General features: G+C 39.4%; 1 protein-coding gene across 5 annotated transcripts in view; it reads left to right on the top strand.

Moving 5' to 3' along the window:
• Window positions 1–21,439, top strand: part of LRRK2 (leucine rich repeat kinase 2) — a 130,990-nt gene that overhangs the window by 65,329 nt on the left and 44,222 nt on the right. For 3 of the 5 annotated variants that reach the window (XM_065554212.1, XM_065554231.1, XM_065554240.1), the window contains 14 exons: window positions 4,628–4,772; window positions 4,914–5,053; window positions 7,274–7,402; window positions 7,496–7,666; window positions 8,372–8,630; window positions 8,880–9,068; window positions 11,464–11,582; window positions 12,151–12,220; window positions 12,827–13,047; window positions 14,456–14,706; window positions 16,087–16,235; window positions 17,376–17,469; window positions 20,263–20,449; window positions 21,145–21,326. In XM_065554212.1, the coding sequence (XP_065410284.1) occupies window positions 4,628–4,772; window positions 4,914–5,053; window positions 7,274–7,402; window positions 7,496–7,666; window positions 8,372–8,630; window positions 8,880–9,068; window positions 11,464–11,582; window positions 12,151–12,220; window positions 12,827–13,047; window positions 14,456–14,706; window positions 16,087–16,235; window positions 17,376–17,469; window positions 20,263–20,449; window positions 21,145–21,326 (2,306 nt within the window). The remainder of the gene's footprint in view (window positions 1–4,627; window positions 4,773–4,913; window positions 5,054–7,273; window positions 7,403–7,495; window positions 7,667–8,371; window positions 8,631–8,879; window positions 9,069–11,463; window positions 11,583–12,150; window positions 12,221–12,826; window positions 13,048–14,455; window positions 14,707–16,086; window positions 16,236–17,375; window positions 17,470–20,262; window positions 20,450–21,144; window positions 21,327–21,439) is intronic. The other 2 variants (XM_065554216.1, XM_065554223.1) reach the window with 2 other exon arrangements.

The raw sequence follows: 21,439 nt of genomic DNA, 5'->3' as shown, positions 1-21,439 counted from the left end.
CATCAGTTTCAGCCTGGTGACCGAGTAATGGTACTGGTACCCACGGCCGAAAGTAAGCTGTTAGCCCAGTGGCAAGGGCCGTACGAAATAGTTGAACCCATAGGGGAAGTAAATTACAAGGTGCGACAACCGGGACGTCAAAAACTAGAACAGATATATCATGTCAACCTTCTGAAACCCTGGCATACCCGAGAGGCGGGCACAGTGGTTCGGGAAGACCTACACTCAGGGAACAAAAACCCTGGACAGGTGAGGGTGTTTCCCGATCTAACGACAGCCCAGAAAGAGGTAACTGAGATGATCGCCCAATATCAAGATGTATTCTCAACAAAGCCGGCTCGCACAACTTGGACATATCATCACATCGTCACGAACCCTGGGGCCAGAGTAACGACGAGGCCCTACTGGGTGCCAGCAGCCAAAAGGGAGGAAATAAAAGCGGAAGTCAGGAAAATGCTGGAGATGGGGATCATTGAAGAATCTCAGTCAGTGGTCCAGCCCAGTAGTGTTGGTGCCCAAACCTGATAGCACCACGAGGTTCTGCAATGACTTCTGGCGACTAAATGAGATATCCCAGTTTGATGCCTACCCTATACCCCGCATAGACAAATTAGTAGACCGTCTGGGGAATGCCCGGTATTTAACGACCCTGGACTTGACAAAGGGGTACTGGCAGATTCCCCTAGCTGAAGATGCAAATGAGAAGACGGCGTTCTCTACACCAGAGGGTCTTTTCCAGTATACGGTCCTTCCTTTTGGACTACATGGGGCCCCAGCTACCTTTCAGCGCCTCATGGACAAGTTATTATGCCCCCATGCTAGCTATGCTGCGGCCTACTTGGATGACGTGGTGATTCATATCCCAGACTGGGAAACCCACTTGAAGAAGGTGGGGGCGGTCCTTGATACCTTAAGGCGAGCTGGCCTTACGGCAAACCCTGTTAAGTGTGCTGTGGGGTTCACAGAGGCCAAATATCTTGGCTACGTGGTAGGAAAAGGTCTGGTGAAACCTCAACTGAACAAGTTAGAGGCCATCCGAAATTGGCCACAGCCAAGTAGTAAGAAGCAGGTCCGAGCATTCCTAGCGGTGGTGGGGTATTACCGGCGTTTCATTCCCCATTTTGCCACAAGGGCAAGTCCCCTAACGGATTTAGTGAAGGCCTGTGGTTCGGATCCAGTCAGATGGTCCGATGCAGCAGAGAGGGCATTTGCAGACCTACGGACTGCCCTCTGCAGTAACCCCGTATTGATTGCCCCGGATTTCACCAAGGAATTCATCCTACAGACAGCTGCATCCGAGGTGGGGCTAGGAGCTGTCCTGTCGCAGATGGCTGGGGAAGAGGAACACCCAATTCTCTACCTCAGCAGGAAACTCCTTCCGAGGGAACAAAAATATGCAGTGGTAGAGAGAGAATGCCTCGCCGTAAAATGGGCCATGGAAACGCTGCGTTACTACCTGCTGGGGCGCAGATTTGTCCTCGTGACCGACCATGCCCCTCTTCAATGGATGTAACGGAACAAGGAAAAGAACACAAGGGTAACCAGGTGGTTCTTATCCCTCCAACCTTTCCAGTTCCACATACAGCACAGAGCAGAGGGTCACCATGGCAACGCCGATGGCTTATCACGTGTACTCTGTCTGGCGTCCCAAGCTGCCCAACCCCTTGGTGTTGAGCAGGGGGGAGGGATATGTGATAGACCCAGACCAGTTGGGAACAGCAGAGTAGCAGAAGGGAGATATACTGGCCACTGGATGTGTAGTTTTCTGTTCCCTGAGTGACCAGAGCAGGGGCTGCTCCAGGCTAATAGACCACCTGACTCCAATTAACCTGCTAAGAGTCAGGTGAGGCAGTTAAGCACTTGACTCTAATTAAGGCCCCTCTGATGCTATAAAAGGGCTCACTCCAGTCAAGCCAGGGGGAGCCAGGGAGCCAGAGGACAGGAAGTGTGTGTGAGGAACTGGGAGCAAGAGGTGTGCAAGAAGCTGAGAGTGAGTAGGCGTACTGCTGGAGGACTGAGAAGTACAAGCATTATCAGACATCAGGAGGAAGGTCCTGTGGTGAGAATAAGGAAGGTGTTTGGAGGAGGCCATGGGGAAGTAGCCCAGGGAATTGTAGCAGTCATGCAGCTGTTACAGGAGGCACTATAGACATCTGCAGTCCACAGGGCCCTGGGCTGGAGCCTGGAGTAGAGGGCGGGCCTGGGTTCCCCCCATACCTCCCAACTCCTGATCAAACATGGGGGGAATTGACCTGAACTATAGCTTCTACCAGAGGGGAAGGTCTCTGGACTGTTTCCTGACCCACAGGGTGAATCTGTGAAGCGAGCAAATCCACCAATAAGCGCAGGATCCACCAAGGTAGAGGAGGAACTTTGTCACAGTATGTTCACACTTTAAGCACAGATATTTGTGATTTTTAAGTGAGTCTTAAGTGCAGTGGCTAAGAACAGTCAGGAGGAGGTCACAATTTTGTTACTTTCTGTTTGCTTATTTTGGGAAAGGGAAGTGTAGGACCAGAAAAGCAGAAAAATGACTACCAGAGAGGCAGCTACAAAACTAGAGCTGGCCAGACTGGAAGCGGAAGAGAAGGCAAAGGATTGCAAGTTTCAAATGTGGCAGGCAGAAATGAGGCTCAAAGAAGAGGAAGCTGCACACAGAAGGGCCATGGAAGAAAGAGAGAGAGAAGAAAGAGAGAATAAGAGAACGGAAAGAGAGCGAAAACACCAACTGGACCTGCTAGAGAAGCAGAACCAGAACCCCCCGACCCCGAGTCCCATCACTCCAAAAATCCACAAATGGGAACACTTATGTTCTGCGTACAGTGACGATGATATTGCTGAATATCTGACTACTTTCAAAAGGCTGTGTGTAATACATGAAATACCTGATGATAGAGTTCCTACCTTGATTGCGAAATCAACTGGTAAAGCTGAAAATGTATTCAATGGAATACCTATTGAAGATGCTTTAGACTATTGTAAATTTAAATATACTGTTTTGTGAAGTTTTCAGATTACCCCTGAAACATATAGAGTTAAATTTAGGAATCTTAAGAGGGATATTGGTATGAGTAATGGAGAATATGTAAACAAAATGAAAGATTTGTTGGGAAAATGGATGAGGGGTAAGGAGGTGGCAAGTTTTGCGGTAATGTTGGATCTTGTTGTTCAAGAGCATTTCCTAAGCGTATGTAAGGCTGATGTAAAGCAGTGTCTATGGGACAAAGATGTAAAGTCTATGGATGAGATTGCTTTTTTAGCTGATGCCTTTGAACAGAATCAGGCATCTATTGAGGGCAGGCCACAGAAACAGGGGTTTAAAACTGGTGGGAAGGGAGGATCCCATTTTGTCCTTGGGAAGAGAGAAGGGGGTTGGGAGCCTAAACACGCTTACCCAAAAATATTCCTCTAACCCTCATCCCAAATCTGTAAAAGTAGAAGAGCCCAAAAGGTCCTATCACTGTAATCCTGTAATTCCACTGATCACCTGAGGAATAAATGCCCTGTGCTAGGAGGAAGCAGGCAGACAATAGTTCATGTTAGTTTTGCTGTCCTCAACACAGAAACCCCCCAAGCAATTGAAACCTATCATCTTGGTTCTGTGAGGTTAGCCTCTGCAGAACCAGATATGGAGCATGTTAAGGCTGTCCAAATTGATGGCAGGGAATATTTGGGGCAGAGGGATACAGGGGCCCAGATCTCTCTGATTAAGCAGAGTGTGGTTCTAAAGGCCAGTATGTTGCCTGGCCAAATGGCAGAGATTGTGGGGGTGGGGGAAAACAGATTCCTCATACCACTAGCTAAAATCCATGTGGTTTAGTAAGGTTTGGAAAGTATTTTGACTGTGTGGATAATGGAACACCTCCTATTCGACCTGCTTCTTGGTAATGATTTTTTCCATCTAGCTCGGGTTAAAGTATTTGCCTGCAGCAGGAGGGAGTGTTATGTTGGGACCCCCGAGGGAAAGGGTAAGGTCTCAGGAAATGCTGAGAGAATGGGAGAGTCTCTCCTTGATTCTTCTGCAGCAGGGAGAAGCCACATGCTTCCGGTGGGAGAGAGGTTGAGACCAACCCCTGCACTGCAGCTGGAGGCAACACCACATCAGAAAGGGATAGTGATGTAATGCGTGCCAGGGACAGAATTGTCCAGGTTGTTAGCTGCTAGCAGGTTGCAGCTGAACCAGAGATAAAACCGGCTCTAGGGAGCAGAGAGAAATGTGTCCCAGAGGAGAGCCCAGAGAAGGGGCAAGGAATCTCAGAAACCACTAAGGTGGGTGAGGATTGTCTTGTGTTTCACAGAGGCTTGGTTTTTGTTTTGTTTTTTTGACAATGGGGAAAGTGCGTTTTTTTGCTCTTCTTATACTCTAAATGACTGAATAGTTTTTGCTCTAACTTTCAAAAAATATTCACCTTTACAAGATTTCAGCCTGAAAGGTGAATATTGTGGAAAGTTATGAAAACATGAAACAGCGGGTATAATGGAAAGGTTTATGCAAATTTAATTGCAATGATTACTCTTGTAACAGCTACAATTTTACACCTTTTGAGAAAAAAACTGACAAGCAACTTTCCTTATCACATTGAGTAGCAGAGAAAAAATCTGACCTTATTTTGTATTTCTCTTTTAGTTTATTGGAAATCCTGGCATTCAGAAATGTGGATTAAAAATACTTTCTTCTGTAGTGGAGTGTTCTGGTGCACTACAAATGTTATCCCAACAAGGAGCCGCAGACACTGTACTTCACACACTACAGATGTATCCAGATGATCAAGGTACATAGGAAGTTGTCTTGTTACTTAAATGTGAATCTTGTAATAGCCTATGTATCTTTACATCATATTATAAATGTAACATACTAAATTTGTCTCTTTAATTCTGAACCAGTAATTAATATTAATAATCTCTTTTTCTAGAAATACAGTGCTTAGGTTTGAGTCTTCTAGGATCTTTGATTACAAGAAAGAGTTTGTGTATCGCATCTATGCATGTGCTGGCAACAGTTCTGGTTTCTACTTTACGACGATTTAAGGAGGTCGTTGAAATACAGATACACGTATGTGATATGTTTGAGTGTAAAGATGAGAATGAATGAAAGAAAATGGGAACAGGTTTATTTTTAAAAACTTTATTTGATATGTAAATTTGAAATATCTGTTTCTGATTTTTTTTGTGTGTGTTTGTACAGTGCCTAGCACAATGGGAACATGTTCTATGACTAAGGCTCTTAGTTACTACAGTAATACAAATAATGATAGAATTACTATAAAGCTGAGCAACTGAACACTTAAAATTAAATCGAACTGTTGAGGTTCCCAAAGTGATGGCTGTCTCAGAAGGCATAAATTCAGTTCAGAATATGCATCCATAAGTATAGATGCTTACCTGAACCTATATGGTCTGCAAAACTGGAATAGAAATCCCCTGATAACAATCCGTCACTCTATCAATCATCATTTTATAATGTATCCATCATAGTTGTATCTGAGCACCTTTTATGAAAAATAAACACAGAATATGTGTCTTTCAGCCATGGCATCAGCAACAAGCTTAAAGTTATTGATGAGATTTTTAAAAAAATATCGACGTGTGTGAATGCTGTTGTACTTGAGAAGGTTGTCATGGGACAGTTTATTGAACAGATGGGTTTTGCATATAGTTTTGAATGCAGTGAGGGTGGTACTCGTTTTTATTTTGTCAGGCAATGAGTGCCGTAGTTTTTTTTTTTTCTGGCTCCTGTAGATGTGAGGCTTTCCCTGCTTGTCATCCGCTTTATTTTTCTAGTGGAATGAAGCCATTGTGTGAGGTCACTTTCTTCTGAGTCCCACTACTTCTGTTTCAGCTCAAGCTAGAAATATCATATCCATGGCCTTCTTTCACAGATTTTTGGCTTTTCCCTTTCAGGTTTAACTTTGTGCCCAGTACAGAAACGGGGAAAAGTGAAAAAAATAATGTTTGGGGGAGGAAATTACTCAAATAATATTTAGTCGCAATGAGTTTTGAATACAGGTTTTTGTCTATCACTCAGTTTACCCGTTTCTAGTTAATAGCCTCACATTTTACAAATAGAGTTGTTGGGTTTTTCTCTTTAATTTCTAGATTTACTATAAGTATTTTAGCAAACTGGTATTTCAAACTGAACATTATGGAGCAGGCATGCAGGCTGTGTGGTGTGAACACTTCAATATCTGATAGGGGGCATCTTCACCCACCATATGGGGTAACTTGTGTCCTCTGGGCATTAGTAAGAAGCAGTCTTGCTATTTCTGAGCACAGGATCCGTCATTGTGTCTGTCTCTTGCACTAGGATGCAAAAGTGAGGGGAAAGGTCTTCCTTTTTTCTCTCCTGTGTATTTGTTCTATAGCTAGGCACTATCTCAACCTATGAAGACATGTATAACTTTGTTCATGCTAAGAATTAATTCAAATTATGTTCTGTTTTATTTTCTTTCTTATATCTATGAATGATAGTTTGGAGGGAGAATATGTATACATCTAGGGGTAATTTGGAAATTAAGGTTTTCAGCAAAAGTAGTGTTTCAGTGAATTTAAATGCTGGGCCTAAAATGTTGACAATGTTTTATTTATTTTTACATGAAGTTAGGTAATTTCAGTTTATAACAGTGGTCCTGGTAATGGACTAGGCCCAATGCTAGTTTTTCAAAACATCAACCAATAGCTGCCACTAACTTACATAAGTGAGTCAAACTAACCGCGACTAAACTGCAACTGAGGGTATATGTACACGGCAGTAGGGAGGTGTGATTGAAGCACATCTGGGCATGCCAAAGCTAGCTTTGATCTAGCTAGCTCACTAAAAATAGCAGTGAAGCACAGGCAGCAGCATGGGTTAGCTAACCAAGTGCAAGGCCGTCCAGGACCTTGGGTACATGCTCGTGCAGCTAATCTGTGCAGTCACCTGCACCACCAGTTTCGTTGCTATTTTTAGAAAACTAGCTTGATCAGTGCTGCTCCGGGTATGTCCGTGCATGCCTTAATGGCTTAATCAGACCTCCTGACTACGGTGTAGAAATACTCTTAAGACTAAAAGTGGTTCGATGCTCAGACCTTCTGCTATGTTCTGATCTACCTTGCAGTCCAATATGATTACATGTCTAAAAACCAAAACAAAAGATACCAAAAGAGTATATCTGTTTTACTAATAAATTTATTTTCATTAATTCTGTAACACATGTTATCCGACTTCCATCATTTTAAAAGTTGATATTTTTTAAATGTACATTTGTTGTTGATCACATCATTTTGTTATTTGTAGGGATTTCACATGATCTTGACAATCATTGACTTGTCACCTTGTTTTGCAAAGCTGCTGATATATGAATCATTTGACACAGTCATTTTTTATCAAATGTCCATGTGTTTCACTGAACAAAGAGACCAGCAGGTATCTTCTCTCTTTCAATCACTCCACATCCAGATGTTCTGAAATGTTCTGAAGTTTGCTACCTTCATTTCAATTATTTCTCTTCCCATTCAGTTTCAAAGCTTGTGCTGTAAATGCTTCGCTAAAATAGCCAACAATGATGATTTAAAAAACATGATGCTGGAGAAAGCATGTGCTGAGTACAATAGCATTATGGCTGAATGTTTACTTTTACTGGGAGCTGATGTTAATAAGAACACAAAGACGAGCTCTTTAATCTATCAGGTAGGTTCTTGAAAATGTAGATCGTTATATTGGTTTGAAAGATGTCACTTTTTTGGATGGTGTGTGTGTGTGTGTGTGTGTGTGTGTGTGTGTGTGTGCGCAAGATTAACTATCATTAGACCCAATCCTGCCGTGTTCTGAGCATCCTGCAGGGAAAAGTTTCAAAGGGGCTTGGTGACTGAGGTACACCTAGTGTTAACCTGCAAGGCATAGTAAGGGCTGGCATAGCCCAGAGGAAATAAGTTGTTGGGCTAATTGACCAGAAGTGTCAGGGAGTTGACACTCAGTTAAGCACAAGCAAGTCTCCCTCTTTCAGGAGGCATGAGGGTAAAAAGGTAACTCTCAATCCTGGGTATCCCAAGAAGCGTGTCACCGTTGACTTCAGATTGCAGCAAGCAAAACACAAATTATTCATCATTTTCATTGGTATAACCAGCCACTTATGTGAACTCATGCCAAAACATCTGGCATTTGCCACATGTTTTGGAGGTCTCCATTACACAAGTAGGCTAAAGCAGCCTAGGGGGCTTGATCAACTTCACTTAGGCAGTTTTAGAAATCTCAGCCTTGATGTTTAGGAAATTCTGTGTTACAGTTCATCCCAGGACACCGTGCTGAGAATATGGAGAAACAATAGTTGAAACAACGCTTGTTAAAATCTAAGCTCCTGTTTTACACACATTTTGTTCATTTCTTCTGTAATAGGTTTGTGAGAAAGGAAGCAATCCTAAGCTGGTGGAACTGCTATTAAGTAGTGGTGCTCGAGAGCAGGATGTTCGGAGTGCTTTAACAGTCAGCATAAAGAAAGGAGATAGCCAGATCATCAGCTTGCTCTTAAGGAAGCTTAGCCTGGATGTAGCCAACAGCAGTATATGTCTTGGAGGATTTTGTATGGGGAGAATTGAACCTTCCTGGCTCAGCCCTTTGTTCCCAAATAAACTTACTCCTATAAGAAAACAAACAAGTAAGTGTATATAGAATTTGTTATATTAAAATGTGATAAACCCTCCTAATGATGTTTTACAAACCTTCAGAAAGAGTTTTAAAATTGAAATGCAGTGTTAGAGAGCCTGTTACATAGGTCATGTAAATCAGCATAGCCCTCTTGGTTCTGAAATGGGCCCTACACTTTAAAAATAAAAAATCAAGTCTTTATAGTAATTTTAATTTTCATGAATTTACTGAAGAACATTCCACTTTATTGGTGTCTTAGATGCAGGTTCTGCATTGGCAAGAATGGTGCTCAGATACCAAATGAAGAGTTTTTCAGAAGACCGATCAAGATCCAGTTCTGATGTAACTTTCTCTGAAGATGTACTGGATAAAAGTGATGATTGGATATTCATGCCTGAGCCATTAGTAGACAGTGTTTTTCGCTTGAGTGATGACATCGATAGTGAAGGTACGCATACTCTAGCAATTTTATCTCCTCTTCACAATGCTGGTCTAGAATTTGGGATGAAAATTCAATTTAAAGTATTTTGGCAACTATTGGACCATAAAGTAATAAATAAAAAGTAATAAAGTATATACCCCAATTTATTTGTTTTAAGGTAGAACACTTCGTGTATAACTGTAAGATATTTTTATATAAGCCTTTGTGTATATGTGGAAAACCGTGACAGGTAAATGTATGTGTCTTCAAAACACGAAACTAAAGTTCTTAGGTTTTAGATTATTCACTTAATTTATTTTCTATCATTTCATTGGCTCAAATGAACTCACACTGAAAAACAATAAAGGACTAACACATCACATCACCTGGGAGAAAACACTTTTCATAGGTCAGATATAAATTGACTGTTTTATCAGTCCTCATCCTCAAAGAAACCTGCAGAACATCTTCAAAAGATGAGCTAGGAGCTTAATTTTATAACTTTTTCCTAGACACTAAAAATCGTGGTCTTAATAAAGACATTGGATTTATGGCTTATTACAGCTTATTACTCTTTTTTGTCTTATAACTGGAGAAGTGTTAATGGCCACTTCACCTCAAATGGTCTCTTAGAATATGTGTTCACTACTTATGCTAAACAATTTATTCCACCCTGTATTTAGCTGTGACACTCTGAGTACCTTTTCCAGACCTGAAGAAAAGCTCTGTGTAGCTCAAAAGCTTGTCTTTTTCACCAACAGAAGTTTGTCCAATAAAAGATACCTCACTCACCTTCTCTATTAAAAAAGAAGTCTTTATCACATCTTCAGAAAACTTAACTTAAATTCCAGGGATGCATCTTCAACATACAATCTTTCCCGGCAGTAATTATAGTAAATGTTAATGTCATTAAATAGTTACAACAGAATTTTTGCATTGCATTCAGTGACTAATAAAATTGACTAGACAATCAGATTTTTTGCATTAATGCCAGTGTTATTTTTTGAAAATCTTGGAAAACTAAAACCATTGCTCAAGAATTAGAATTTTAACATCTTTGTGGAATCAGAAAAGTCTGACTTGTTGATGTTTTTGTTATCTATTTTGTTCTTTTCTATTGCATCATTCGACATCATTTTTCATTACTGTAGTATTATTTTCCAGAAGTATGTATGCTAGTAGATACTGTTAGTTGCCCCATATAGCAAAACTGGTATTCATTTGTAAATTGTGGTGAACAACATGAATTCTTCCAATGGGGTGGTCTTAGGATTTTAGAGGCCTGTCTCCTCCTCCACAATGAATGAGTATGAGGCACACAGATCTCCTGTCTCCACTTCACACGTCCAGCAGATAGGAGAGAATAAGACTGAATGGGGCCCAGATATACGAAACCACAGAAGCCACCAAAACACTCAGACATTTCCCATTAAACAATGATGGGAGGGAGAATTTATATTCACAATACCATTAATTATTATTTGTATTAACATTTTGTATTGTGGTGGCATAAGATGTGAATCAATATATAAAATGTATCTAATAGCACCAAATATTGTTGTGTATAGTAACTTTCCATCCAAGGTGGGAAGAAACCCAGGAGCTTCCCATCCATCCTTCTCTCTTAATATCCAAAGGAATTTAGGAGTCTCTCTGTCTCCCGCCTTTGCCAGTCAGGGCTGAGAAAGCCATTGGACCTTTTTTTGTTCATCCCATTCACCCTCCCACCATCTCTCTCCTTCTCATCCGAAGGCCAAAAGGGGCCAGATCCCTTTTTTTTCTTTTACCCTCTCATGCAGTGGTAGTGAGTTGAGGGGACTCCACTCTTCCTCTCCTTCCCATTCAAGAGAAGGGGGTACTCAGAAGGCACCTCCCTTCCTTCCCTCCCAGCTTCAAGTGCTGCCACTATAGGACAGCATAGGCAAAGAGCAGAAGAGGAGCCACCAAGAGGAGGATAGAATTGCAGGAGGAAGGAGGGCAGGCAACTATAGATCACTCAACAGCAGCCACTATAGTGGCCTCTAATGGCTGATGCAGCAATTTGTTCTAAGAAATGCTGAAGCCACAAGTCTGAAGCTCCCCTCAACAGCATGTTTGCCTGTACGGCTCAGAGCTCTCCTTCTTCCAAGCAGACGAGGATATATTTTTAAAGCTAACTTAAGTATCACAGCTCTATATTTCTGAAAATCCTGTTAGTGTGAATGCAAAAGGAATGACCTAGCAAACTAAAGTTCATATCTGGAGCTCGTTAAATTAGTACAGTACATATACTCTAGAGTATGTTCTTTACATATTGCACATTGAATTAGCCTGTCAATTCCTGCTATTATTAATGTGCTGGAAATACCGCATTACAGTTTACGTTGATATGTGTATTATTTGGTTGAATTTTCTGTAGCTCTATGTCCTCACTTTGTAATAGGGAGTGAAGGTTCATTTCTGATGAAAAAGAAATCCAACTCCATTGCAGTTACTGATCTGTACAAAGATACAACCTTACAAACATATTCTCCTACTTTGCCAAGGCATTCCAATTCTCTGGTAAGATAAGTAATTTATTCACTATAAACCTCCCTAAATCCATTATGTATGTTGCCTGATGGAAAACTATTATTAATGATAAAATATCAAGAAATGACTGGTGGTCACCAATACACCATTTAGTACCTTATAAAATATTCCATAACTGTGTGATGACTGTGCTCCCATCTAAATAGAGTGCTGCTATAGATAGCATTTTATTTCAGCAAATGTTTATGAACTGCCTATGACAAACAGTACAAATAGCCATTCCGATCTAACGAGAACTATTTAAACTTCAGATCATATTTTTTAAACTAACTGTCATTTTTATGTTGTCAAAGAAAAATAGCCTGTAAATTTCATTATACTTGAAATCTATTCTTGTTTTGTATTACAAGTCAGTAATTCTGAAACAGTAAGTAAGATACTTTTTGTTAGATTTTAAGGTTAAAATTTTCATCTTTTTGAATTACTGTGTGGATGACTTGCAGATTGCTATAAAAAGAAAGTTAATCGAATTCATACATTTTTAGAGATGTAAAAATATTACAGATGTTGTTTTTTGTTCTGTTTTTGGATTTACCAGGGACCTGGTTCAGATCATGAACCATTAGTGAAGCAAAGAAGAAGATTATTGTCTTCAGATGAATCTCACAGTAAGTCAGATGTAAAAATACATAAGATTTTCCAGTTTTTAACATTTTTTGTGGATAACTGTAATCAGTAATCCATTGAAGTAAACTGTCTAAGCAACATTGGCACTGTTCTATTCAAGTTTGAAAAATTAGGGGTAAGTTTTCCAAAAATGTTGTTTAGAAAAATTACTCCTAATACTTTAAACTTTAATAAAACAGTACAAATGTTGCTTATACAGTAAAGCACTTTTCTCTTCAGCTTTACAAAGAATTTCTGTAAGATTATGTATAATAATGTACATTCATGACTGCCCTAAAAAGCATTTTTAAAGCCATGTACATTCACGACTGCCCTAAGAAGCATTTTTAAAGCTATTTGTATTATGCAGAACACAAGTATACCTCTACTCCCTATAGAACCCTATGGGAATTTGAATTGCAGCTTCTTAACAGAAGTCCCCATTGGCTCCCATTTCAGCCAATATCTAAACAGCCATTGCCTTCATTGGGTGAAGAGTTAGACCTCAAATTCTGTGAATTGTAATTCAGAGATCAATGAAATTGTGTTTATTAAATTGTTGTATGTTTTACCTGTGAACATGAATGCTTATGTTTTTGTTTTAATAGCAGGGATCTCAAAATTCCAATCGTATTTAAAACGATCAGACAGTTTGTCTTCATTGGTCTCTGAGAAAGACTATATTAAGTCATTAGATCTTTCATCAAATGAGCTGGAGAATATAGATGCCATCAGTCAGAACTGCTGCTTAACTGGTCACTTGGAACATCTTGAGAAATTGGAGCTGCACCAAAATGCACTCAGAAGCATTCCAGAACAACTGTGTGAAGTAATTTTATGTCATATTACATAATGCAAGAAAATTATCAGTTCTTTTAAGATTGATGCCAATCTGGTCTTTCATGTGCCTACATGTGTACATTTGCTTCCCTAATTTGCATGTGTACAATTTTCATGCAGTAATTGAATGTGCTGTTAACCAGTTAGTTGTGCAGACATGCTCAGGTAGTTTCTGGCATATACTTACTGGAGAGAGTCAGATTGGGACGTATATGTTACAGATAGTTTACATGATTGCATTATGTAAATGAAAATCAGAACTGCATATGCTACTTATATGCTAAAGCAGTGGTCACCAACCGGTTGATTGCAATCGACTGGTCGATCCTAGAGGATCTCCAAGGCGATCGCGATCTCTGGCGGCACAGCGAGGCTTCCACTAAGATAGGCTCCCTGCCTAGCCCAGCCCCATGCCACTCCTGGAAGTGGCCAGCACAGCCCAAGGAGCATGAGGGCAGGGGTCTCCCTCAGCACTGCCCCTGCATTGGCCAGGAACAGGACTGTGACCAATGGGAGATGCGGGGGCGGTGCTTGCAGAGAGTACAGCGCGCGGAGCCACGTGCCGCCCACCCACCTCCCCGCAAGGGTGCCTTGGCCCCTTCCAGGAGTGGCATGGGGCTAGGGTAGGCAGGGAGTCTGCCTTACCAACAGCAACACTACACCGCCAACCGGGAGCCACCAGAAGTAAGTGATTCCCGGCAGGAAGCTGAACCCCAGCCCTGAGCCTCCTCCCAGAGCCTACATCCCGACCCCCCTCCTGAACCCCAAGCCTCAGCCCTGAGCCCCCTCCCAGAACCAGCACCTCATACTACCCCGCACCCCAACACTCTGCCCCAGCCCTGACCCCCCTTCCAGAGCTAGCACCCTGTACCCCCTCCTGCACCCCAACCCCCTGCCCCAGGCTCAGCCCAGAACCCCCTCCCACACTGCAAACCCCTCAGCCCCAGCCCAGATCCTGCACCCCCTCCTGAACCCCAACCCCCTACCCCAGCCTGGTGAAAGTGAGTGAGGGTGGGGGAGAGCAAGTGACGGAGAAAGGGAGGGATGGAGTGAGTGGGGCGGGGCTTTGGGGAAGGGGTGGGGCCTCAGGGAAGGGGCGGGGTAGATCCTGGGTTGCCCTTAATTCAAAAAGTGATCTTGGGCGTAAAAAGGTTGGAGACCACTGTGCTAAAGACTTTGTGTAATTGTACTAGTTAGTTTTATTACAGCATGCATGCACATCCTCTTTATTTTACTGATATAGTATTATATAATAATTACCATTTTCTCTCATTTTACTTGATAGGATAAATAAAATAAATATGAAGTAATTGCCTAAAATATTAATTTAGTTTAAAAATTAGAAATTCGTATCTATATGTTGTACTTTTTAAAAAGAAATTCTCCTTTTCTTTCAGACTTTGAAATGTTTGACTTACTTGGATTTGCACAGTAACCGGTTTGCATCTTTTCCTACTTATTTACTGAAAATGAATTATATTGCAAACCTTGATATCTCGCGGAATGACATTGGCCCTTCCTTAGCTTTGGATCCACATACCAAATGCCCAACTCTGAAGCAGCTTAATCTATCATACAATCAACTGTCGTGCATTCCTAAATTTCTTGCGGATATTGCAGAAAACCTAGAACAGCTAATGCTAGAAGGGTAAGAATAGTGCCAGTTTATTTGATTACTGTTTAACAAAAATTGCAGGAAATAATCAGTTTATTTCATCCAGAATAATCAGTGTTACTGAATGTAAATTATTTTCTGATCAAAAATGTGTTATAGTAATTAATTAAATTCACAAAAGCAAGGAGATGCAGAATCCAGGTTTCCATTCCTTTTCTTCATTTTTATTATTTTTCATTAGATTAGTTCATGTTTCTAATATCACCATGGTGGAGTGGTTTTTGCTATTCCTCTCATTCCCAAATATCTCTAACATCTTAAAAAGAACAGGAGTACTTGTGGCACCTTAGAGACTAACAAATTTATTTGAGAAGAAGCTTTCGTGGGCTACAGCCCACTACTTCGGCTGCATAGAATATCTTGATTATCACTTCAAAAGTTTTTTTCCTCTTACTTAATTAGCCTCTCAGAGTTGGTAAGACAACTCCCACCTTTTCATGCTCTCTGTATGTGTGTGTATATATATCTCCTCAATATATGTTCCATTCTATGCATCCGAAGTAGTGGGTTAGTAGCCCACGAAAGCTTCTGCTCAAATAAATTTGTTAGTCTCTAAGGTGTCATAAGTACTCCTGTTCTTTTTGTGGATACAGACTAACACGGCTGCTACTCTGAAATCTAACATCTTAGTTTATATTTCACAATGAAAATCTTTAACTCTCTCTATTTCCCTTGTTCTTTCTTCTAGAATACATGCATTGTAATATCATATATTAATCTTAGAACTATCTGTATTCTCCTTGTCTGTCCATGTCCATGTTACCTTTTTCTTTTAAATTGACAGCAGATCTTTAGGTTGCAATCCTGCAAATACATATTAAGTCAGTGGAACTGCTCACATAGGGTATGTCTACACTGCAATTAGACACCCGCGGCTGGCGTGTGCCAGCTGTCTTGGGCTCGCGGGGCTCAAGTTAAAGGGCAGTCTGAATGTCTATACTGCAAGTAAACAGTCACTTGGCCTGAGCCCTGCGAGCCTGAGTCAGTTGGCACGGGCAAGCTACGGGTTTTTAATTGCTATGTAGACATACCCTTACTTAAAGTTAATCACATGCTTGAAGGATTGGACCTTTAATGTGTAATTAGAAAATGACACTTTATTGCACATGCTAACATTTTAATTATAAAGTGAATAAATACATATGATGAGGTATTCACATTGTCATATGCATTGGTATTGCGGATATATATCAGTCCTGATCCATCAGTCCTTACTCAGGTAATACTATTTTCAGTTTCTGTTTGCATAAGTAAAGACAGCAAAATCAGGTCCATACTCTAACTTTCCTTTTTTTTTTTTTTAAGCAAGTAGTTTTGTATAACACTTCTAATATTTGTTTTCCTTTATCTTAGAAACAAAATCTCAGGTATATGTTCACCCATATGCTTGAAGGAACTGAAAGTTTTAAACATTAGTAAGAACAGTATTTCATCCTTGGCTGTTAATTTTCTCAAGGAGTGCACAAAATTGGAGCTATTTAGTGCCAGGATGAATTTACTTGGTAAGTATTCTAGGAGTTGCTAAAAAAAGAATGAGAGAGGTTTAGATGATACATGGTATAGTCCAGATAGGGACAAGGCAAAGCAGATCAGTTAATGTAAAGACTGCTTGAAAAACAGCAAGGTCTAATATACAGTATTAGCCTCCTAAACATTCATCAATAGTTACCACACTATATCCATTAGCCACAGTTTACCACAACCATTATCACATATACAATACTATTTCCCTATGCTTGCCATAGGAAATAATTGTTGCATCTCAGGTACTGAGGCGTGGTAATTGTTGATAAATAGTAACTTGAACTTGATTCTTTTCTCATGCCAATTTTACCTCAGTATAACTCCATTTATTTAAATTTACACTGATTTAAGTGAGATTAGTGAGCCTTTTGAGTGTCTGCAAAGATTTCTCCTGGTACTGTCATCTGACTAAGCAATACAGAGTATGATTCAATGGCTTAAAACATTTTATACAAAAAATTAACAACTAATTTGAGAAACTGTAATAAATGAATCACCTGCCCTAATGAATTTATAGAAGTTCTTAAATTATTATTAGAATTTCTTACGTCTATCCAACATATAGAATTTTTTATTTTGCACATGCTTATAATCTAGTTTCTCAGTCTTTCAGAAGGTAGCTGTTATGTAAGAGAAGTTTTAAGCAATCTTTTATGTACATATGGTATTTTACTACATTGTTGGAATGACAAGCATATATAGTATTAGTAACACAGCAAAATGTAAATAAGAATATTTCAATGTTGGATAACAATATGAAATTAAATATAGTGTCTAATAAAAGTTTTTTAAAAATGTAGAAATATTTGGAGAAAACAGGTATTTTAATTATTCTCTAAACTCTTCAAATTGGGAGCTCACTTTTCAAATGGGAGTTCCTGAAAAAGAAAATCCAAATCCTATCTTTGGAGCTCAAGTCAACACTTGGGTGATTAAAATGGTTATTTACTCCTCCAAGTGCCAATTTGAACGCCAAAAAATAGAAACAGATACCAGTGTTTGGAAACTAGCCTCACAATCTATCTCTAATTTTAGAAAATGACAGCTTTATAAACTAAGGTAAAAAGTGCTGAAAAATGATGCCTAAAGGAAATAATTCAGTTTCTTTTCTATTTTAGATACCATACCTAACTTGCCATCTAGCATAACAAATTTAAAATTATCTCAAAATCATTTTGTCAGTATTCCAGAAGCGATTCTTCTTCTTCCACAGTAAGTTATTTCACCTGTTAAGGCCAATGTTGTGTCCTCTGTGAAGGAAAACCTAGTGGAATGGCCATTATTAAGCAGAAAATACAGCATATTTCTACTCAGCGTTTTCAGCAAATCATGCTAAAAAGTCTAAATCTAAAACATGGTGACCATTTACTCAAGCTAGAGTAGGTCACTTTTTCTTCAATAACTGCAGAAAGCCTGAATCCCCTAGGTAGTTCCAAACTATGAACCTCTCTTTTTTTGTAAACTAAAAGATGTTTTTAGGAATGCTGAAGCTGCCCATTTTTGCCTCCAGAGTTAGAACCAATTTGTTTTTTCTGGTGCAAAGACGGTAAAAAGGATATTGGCAATTTCTCTTTTCATTAAGTCTTGGAACTTTATCATTTTACACAAGGCAGCTGAGTCCAGTGGCTCCCTTCCCAAATGTCTATGATAAGTTCCTTCTCAAAGAATAACACTGCATATGCCCCCTAAGTTGAATTGGGTTAGAGCTGCATTTGTCTCAAATTATGCTGTTCCTTCAAAGCAGTATTCATGTGAAAACTAGCCCTATTAAGTTTGCTACAGCTATGTTAAATTTTAGCACATTGTGCCAAGTGCATTATTTTGGCCATCCTTTAATTGCAACCACATTAATACTAGGGATGTAACGAATACTCAGTCCAGACCCAGGAGGCAGTTAACATATTAAAAAACAATTTTTAAAATGGCCTAGCAATACCTCCCACACTCCATTATTCATGCACTTGCTCCTTTCCATTGCCACTCCCATTCCTTTCCACCACCTTTCCAAGCTCCAGAGAGGTTTACTCGCCCACTTCCTCTTGCTATCCTCCCAGCCTGAGCACTACTCTCCAACCCACTTTTTCAAGTCACTTCTTAGGCACCAGTATTGCTCTTCTATTCATCCCTCACGTGGCAGCTCCCTCCCACCACTTCTGGTTCTGGCACTGCAGCTCCACCCCCCTCTCCTATGTATCCAATATCTCTGTGGCCTCCTCCTGTTACTCCTTCCAGTGTCCGCTACTGGTTACATATTGACTCCAGCTACTTCTATAGAAGTATCTAGCACGTAAATACCTTGCGATGTCAGCTACAAAAGTGCCATGCGAACACCTGTTCTCACTTTCAGGTGACACTGTAAATAAGAAGTGGGCAGCATTATCCCCCATAAATGTAAACAAACTTGTTTTGTCTTTGCAACTGGCTGAACAAGAAGTAGGACTGAGTGGACATATAGGCTCTAAAGTTTTACATAGTTTTGTTTTTGAGTGCAGTCATGTAACAAAAAAAATCTACATTTGTAAGTTGCACTTTCACGTTAAAGAGATTGCACTACACTACAGTACTTGTATGAGGTGAATTGAAAAATACTATTTTTTAATCATTTTTACAGTGCAAATATTTGTAATAAAAAATAATATAAAGTGAGCACTGTACACTTTGTATTCTGTGTTGTAATTTAAATCAATATATTTGAAAATGTAGAAAAACATCCAAAAATTTAATACATTTCAATTGGTATTCTATTGTTTATCATTGTGATTTAAAACTGTGATTAATCATGATTAATTTTTTTGAGTTAATCGTGGGAGTTAACTGCGATTAATCGACAGCCCTAAAACTTAATAAACTTATTGAAGGAGATGCAGCTCTCAAGCTTTGTGTCTCCCAGCCCAGACAAGTCAGATAAGAGGTCCAAGAATTTCTTTCATAGTTCATACTTCACATTGAAATAAACACAGCTGAATTTGTTCAATAGATTGCACATAGAAATAAATGCACATAATGGGGATAGTTCAGTGGTTTGAGCATTGGCCTGCTAAACCCAGGGTTGTGAGTTTAATCCTTGAGGGGGCCATTTAGGAATCTGGGGCAAAAATCTGTCTGGGGATTGGTCCTGCTTTCAGCAGGGGGTTGGACTAGATGACCTCCTGAGGTCCCTCCCAACCCTGATATTCTATGATTCATGTGTTTCTTCAACATGTAGTATACATGCAAGAACATATAGGGAAACACTTAGTGCCTTTTTATTTGAATCTCATAAAACACATTAAAATAAGTACATTCTTCTGATATTATATTGAAATGAATGCTCTAAGTGTGTTTATTTTAGTAAAGATGCCCTTATTGTGAAGTCACTAGAACCTGGGACCACTGGCCAAATTCTGCTCTGATATATGGGTAAAAAACTGGAATAACTATTGATTTCATTTGAGTTACCCTATGTTTACACAGGTGTGACTGAAAGCAGAATTTAGATTTGGTCTTTTATTAATCTGGATGGTACCATGCACACTCATCATACTGTATAAATAAAAATAATTATATTATCCCATATTGATGTAACTGCACATGCATGTATTTGAAAGTGCCACTTTTGGTTCAGTCACTGAAATAAGTATATTCATTATATTATGAGTGTTCATTTCCAGAATATATAATTCCATGTGTAAATAAATACATTAACAGTACGCTTTATTGAAGCAATCATAGTTCTCTGGTGTTCTTTTCCTCTCCCTCCCCCCCCCCCCCCCCCGATATATCCACATCCTATTTGCAATATTGTCTCAGATAATTACTGTTGCTTTCTAATATTACTTCCTTTAAGAACATTGTTGAGGTTGGCCTTATGTCATCAATAAGTTTCTATCTTCCTATCTAAATTTTCAACAGAAATTCTTATTCTAATATCTTCCCCCTTTGTTTGTTTATAACAGATTAATATAGTTATAGCTAGTCTCCATTTTATTTATTTTCTCTGCTAATTTTCCCCCTTTATTTTCTTAGTTTGCGATCAGTAGATTTAAGCAACAATAAAATCATAAACCTGCCTGGACCTGTGCACTGGAAATCCTTAAACTTAAGGGAGCTCTTGTTTAACTTCAATCAGATAGACATTTTGGACTTGAATGAAAAAGCATATGCATGGTCCAGGCTAGAAAAGCTACACCTGTCCCGTAACAAGTTAAAGGAGGTAAAGTATGAATTTTTAGATACTTAAAAACATCCAACCGCTTTTCATATTTATACACCTCTACCCCGATATAACGCGACCCGATATAACACGAATTCGGATATAACGCGGTAAAGCAGCGCTCGGGGGGGGGGGGAGGGCTGCACACTCCAGTGGGTCAAAGCATGTTCGATATAATGTGATTTCACCTATAATGCGGTAAGATTTTTTGGCTCTCGAGGACAGCGTTATATCAAGGTAGAGGTGTATATGGTCTTTAAAATGATCACTTGGTTTTCAGATCAACCCTAAATTAAATTTGGTCATTCTTGCGTGACTTTTTATGAATGAAGACCCTAGTAGTAAAATAGCATGTAATTAGAACTGTGTATTGCCTTTGAAAAGAATATGACTATCTTTCCTAAAGCTCTTTCTGTCTTTAATGTATGGTAAGAACAGTATTTGTCATCTTCTTTGTAAAAGGGATATAAAATTAGTTCTTTAAGAGTTACTTTCTTGTCCAATCAAGATATTAGGCATGTATACTTTAGATGATGATGATAATGATAATAATAATAATAATAACTGGAAGGAAAGAATTGGAATTGTGTTTGGTCTTATTAAAAATTTGCTTAAGATACTCATCCTTATATATAGACAAATAAATGCTCACTTTTAATAAATGCTCAAATGTTTATTAACTTTTCTCTATCCAGATTCCTCCTCAAATTGGCTTCCTTGAAAACTTGACATCTCTGGATGTAAGTTATAATCCTGGCTTGAGATCCTTTCCAGATGAAATGGGAAAGTTGTCCAAAGTCTGGGATCTTCCTTTGGATGGGCTTCATCTTAATTTAGATTTCAAACATGTTGGATGCAAAGCCAGAGACATTATAAGGTTTGTTATCCTATTGTTGTCTGTTTTTCATGTCTTTGTGGAATACACAGTGGATGGTGTGGTAACAATATGCCCCTTTAAAGGTATCAACTGATTTCCCACATGATCTTTGA

The sequence above is a fragment of the Chrysemys picta genome, chromosome 1 (genome assembly GCF_011386835.1).
Source record: "Chrysemys picta bellii isolate R12L10 chromosome 1, ASM1138683v2, whole genome shotgun sequence".
Taxonomy (NCBI): Eukaryota; Metazoa; Chordata; order Testudines; family Emydidae; genus Chrysemys; species Chrysemys picta.
This window is presented reverse-complemented; position numbering and strand designations above follow the sequence as displayed.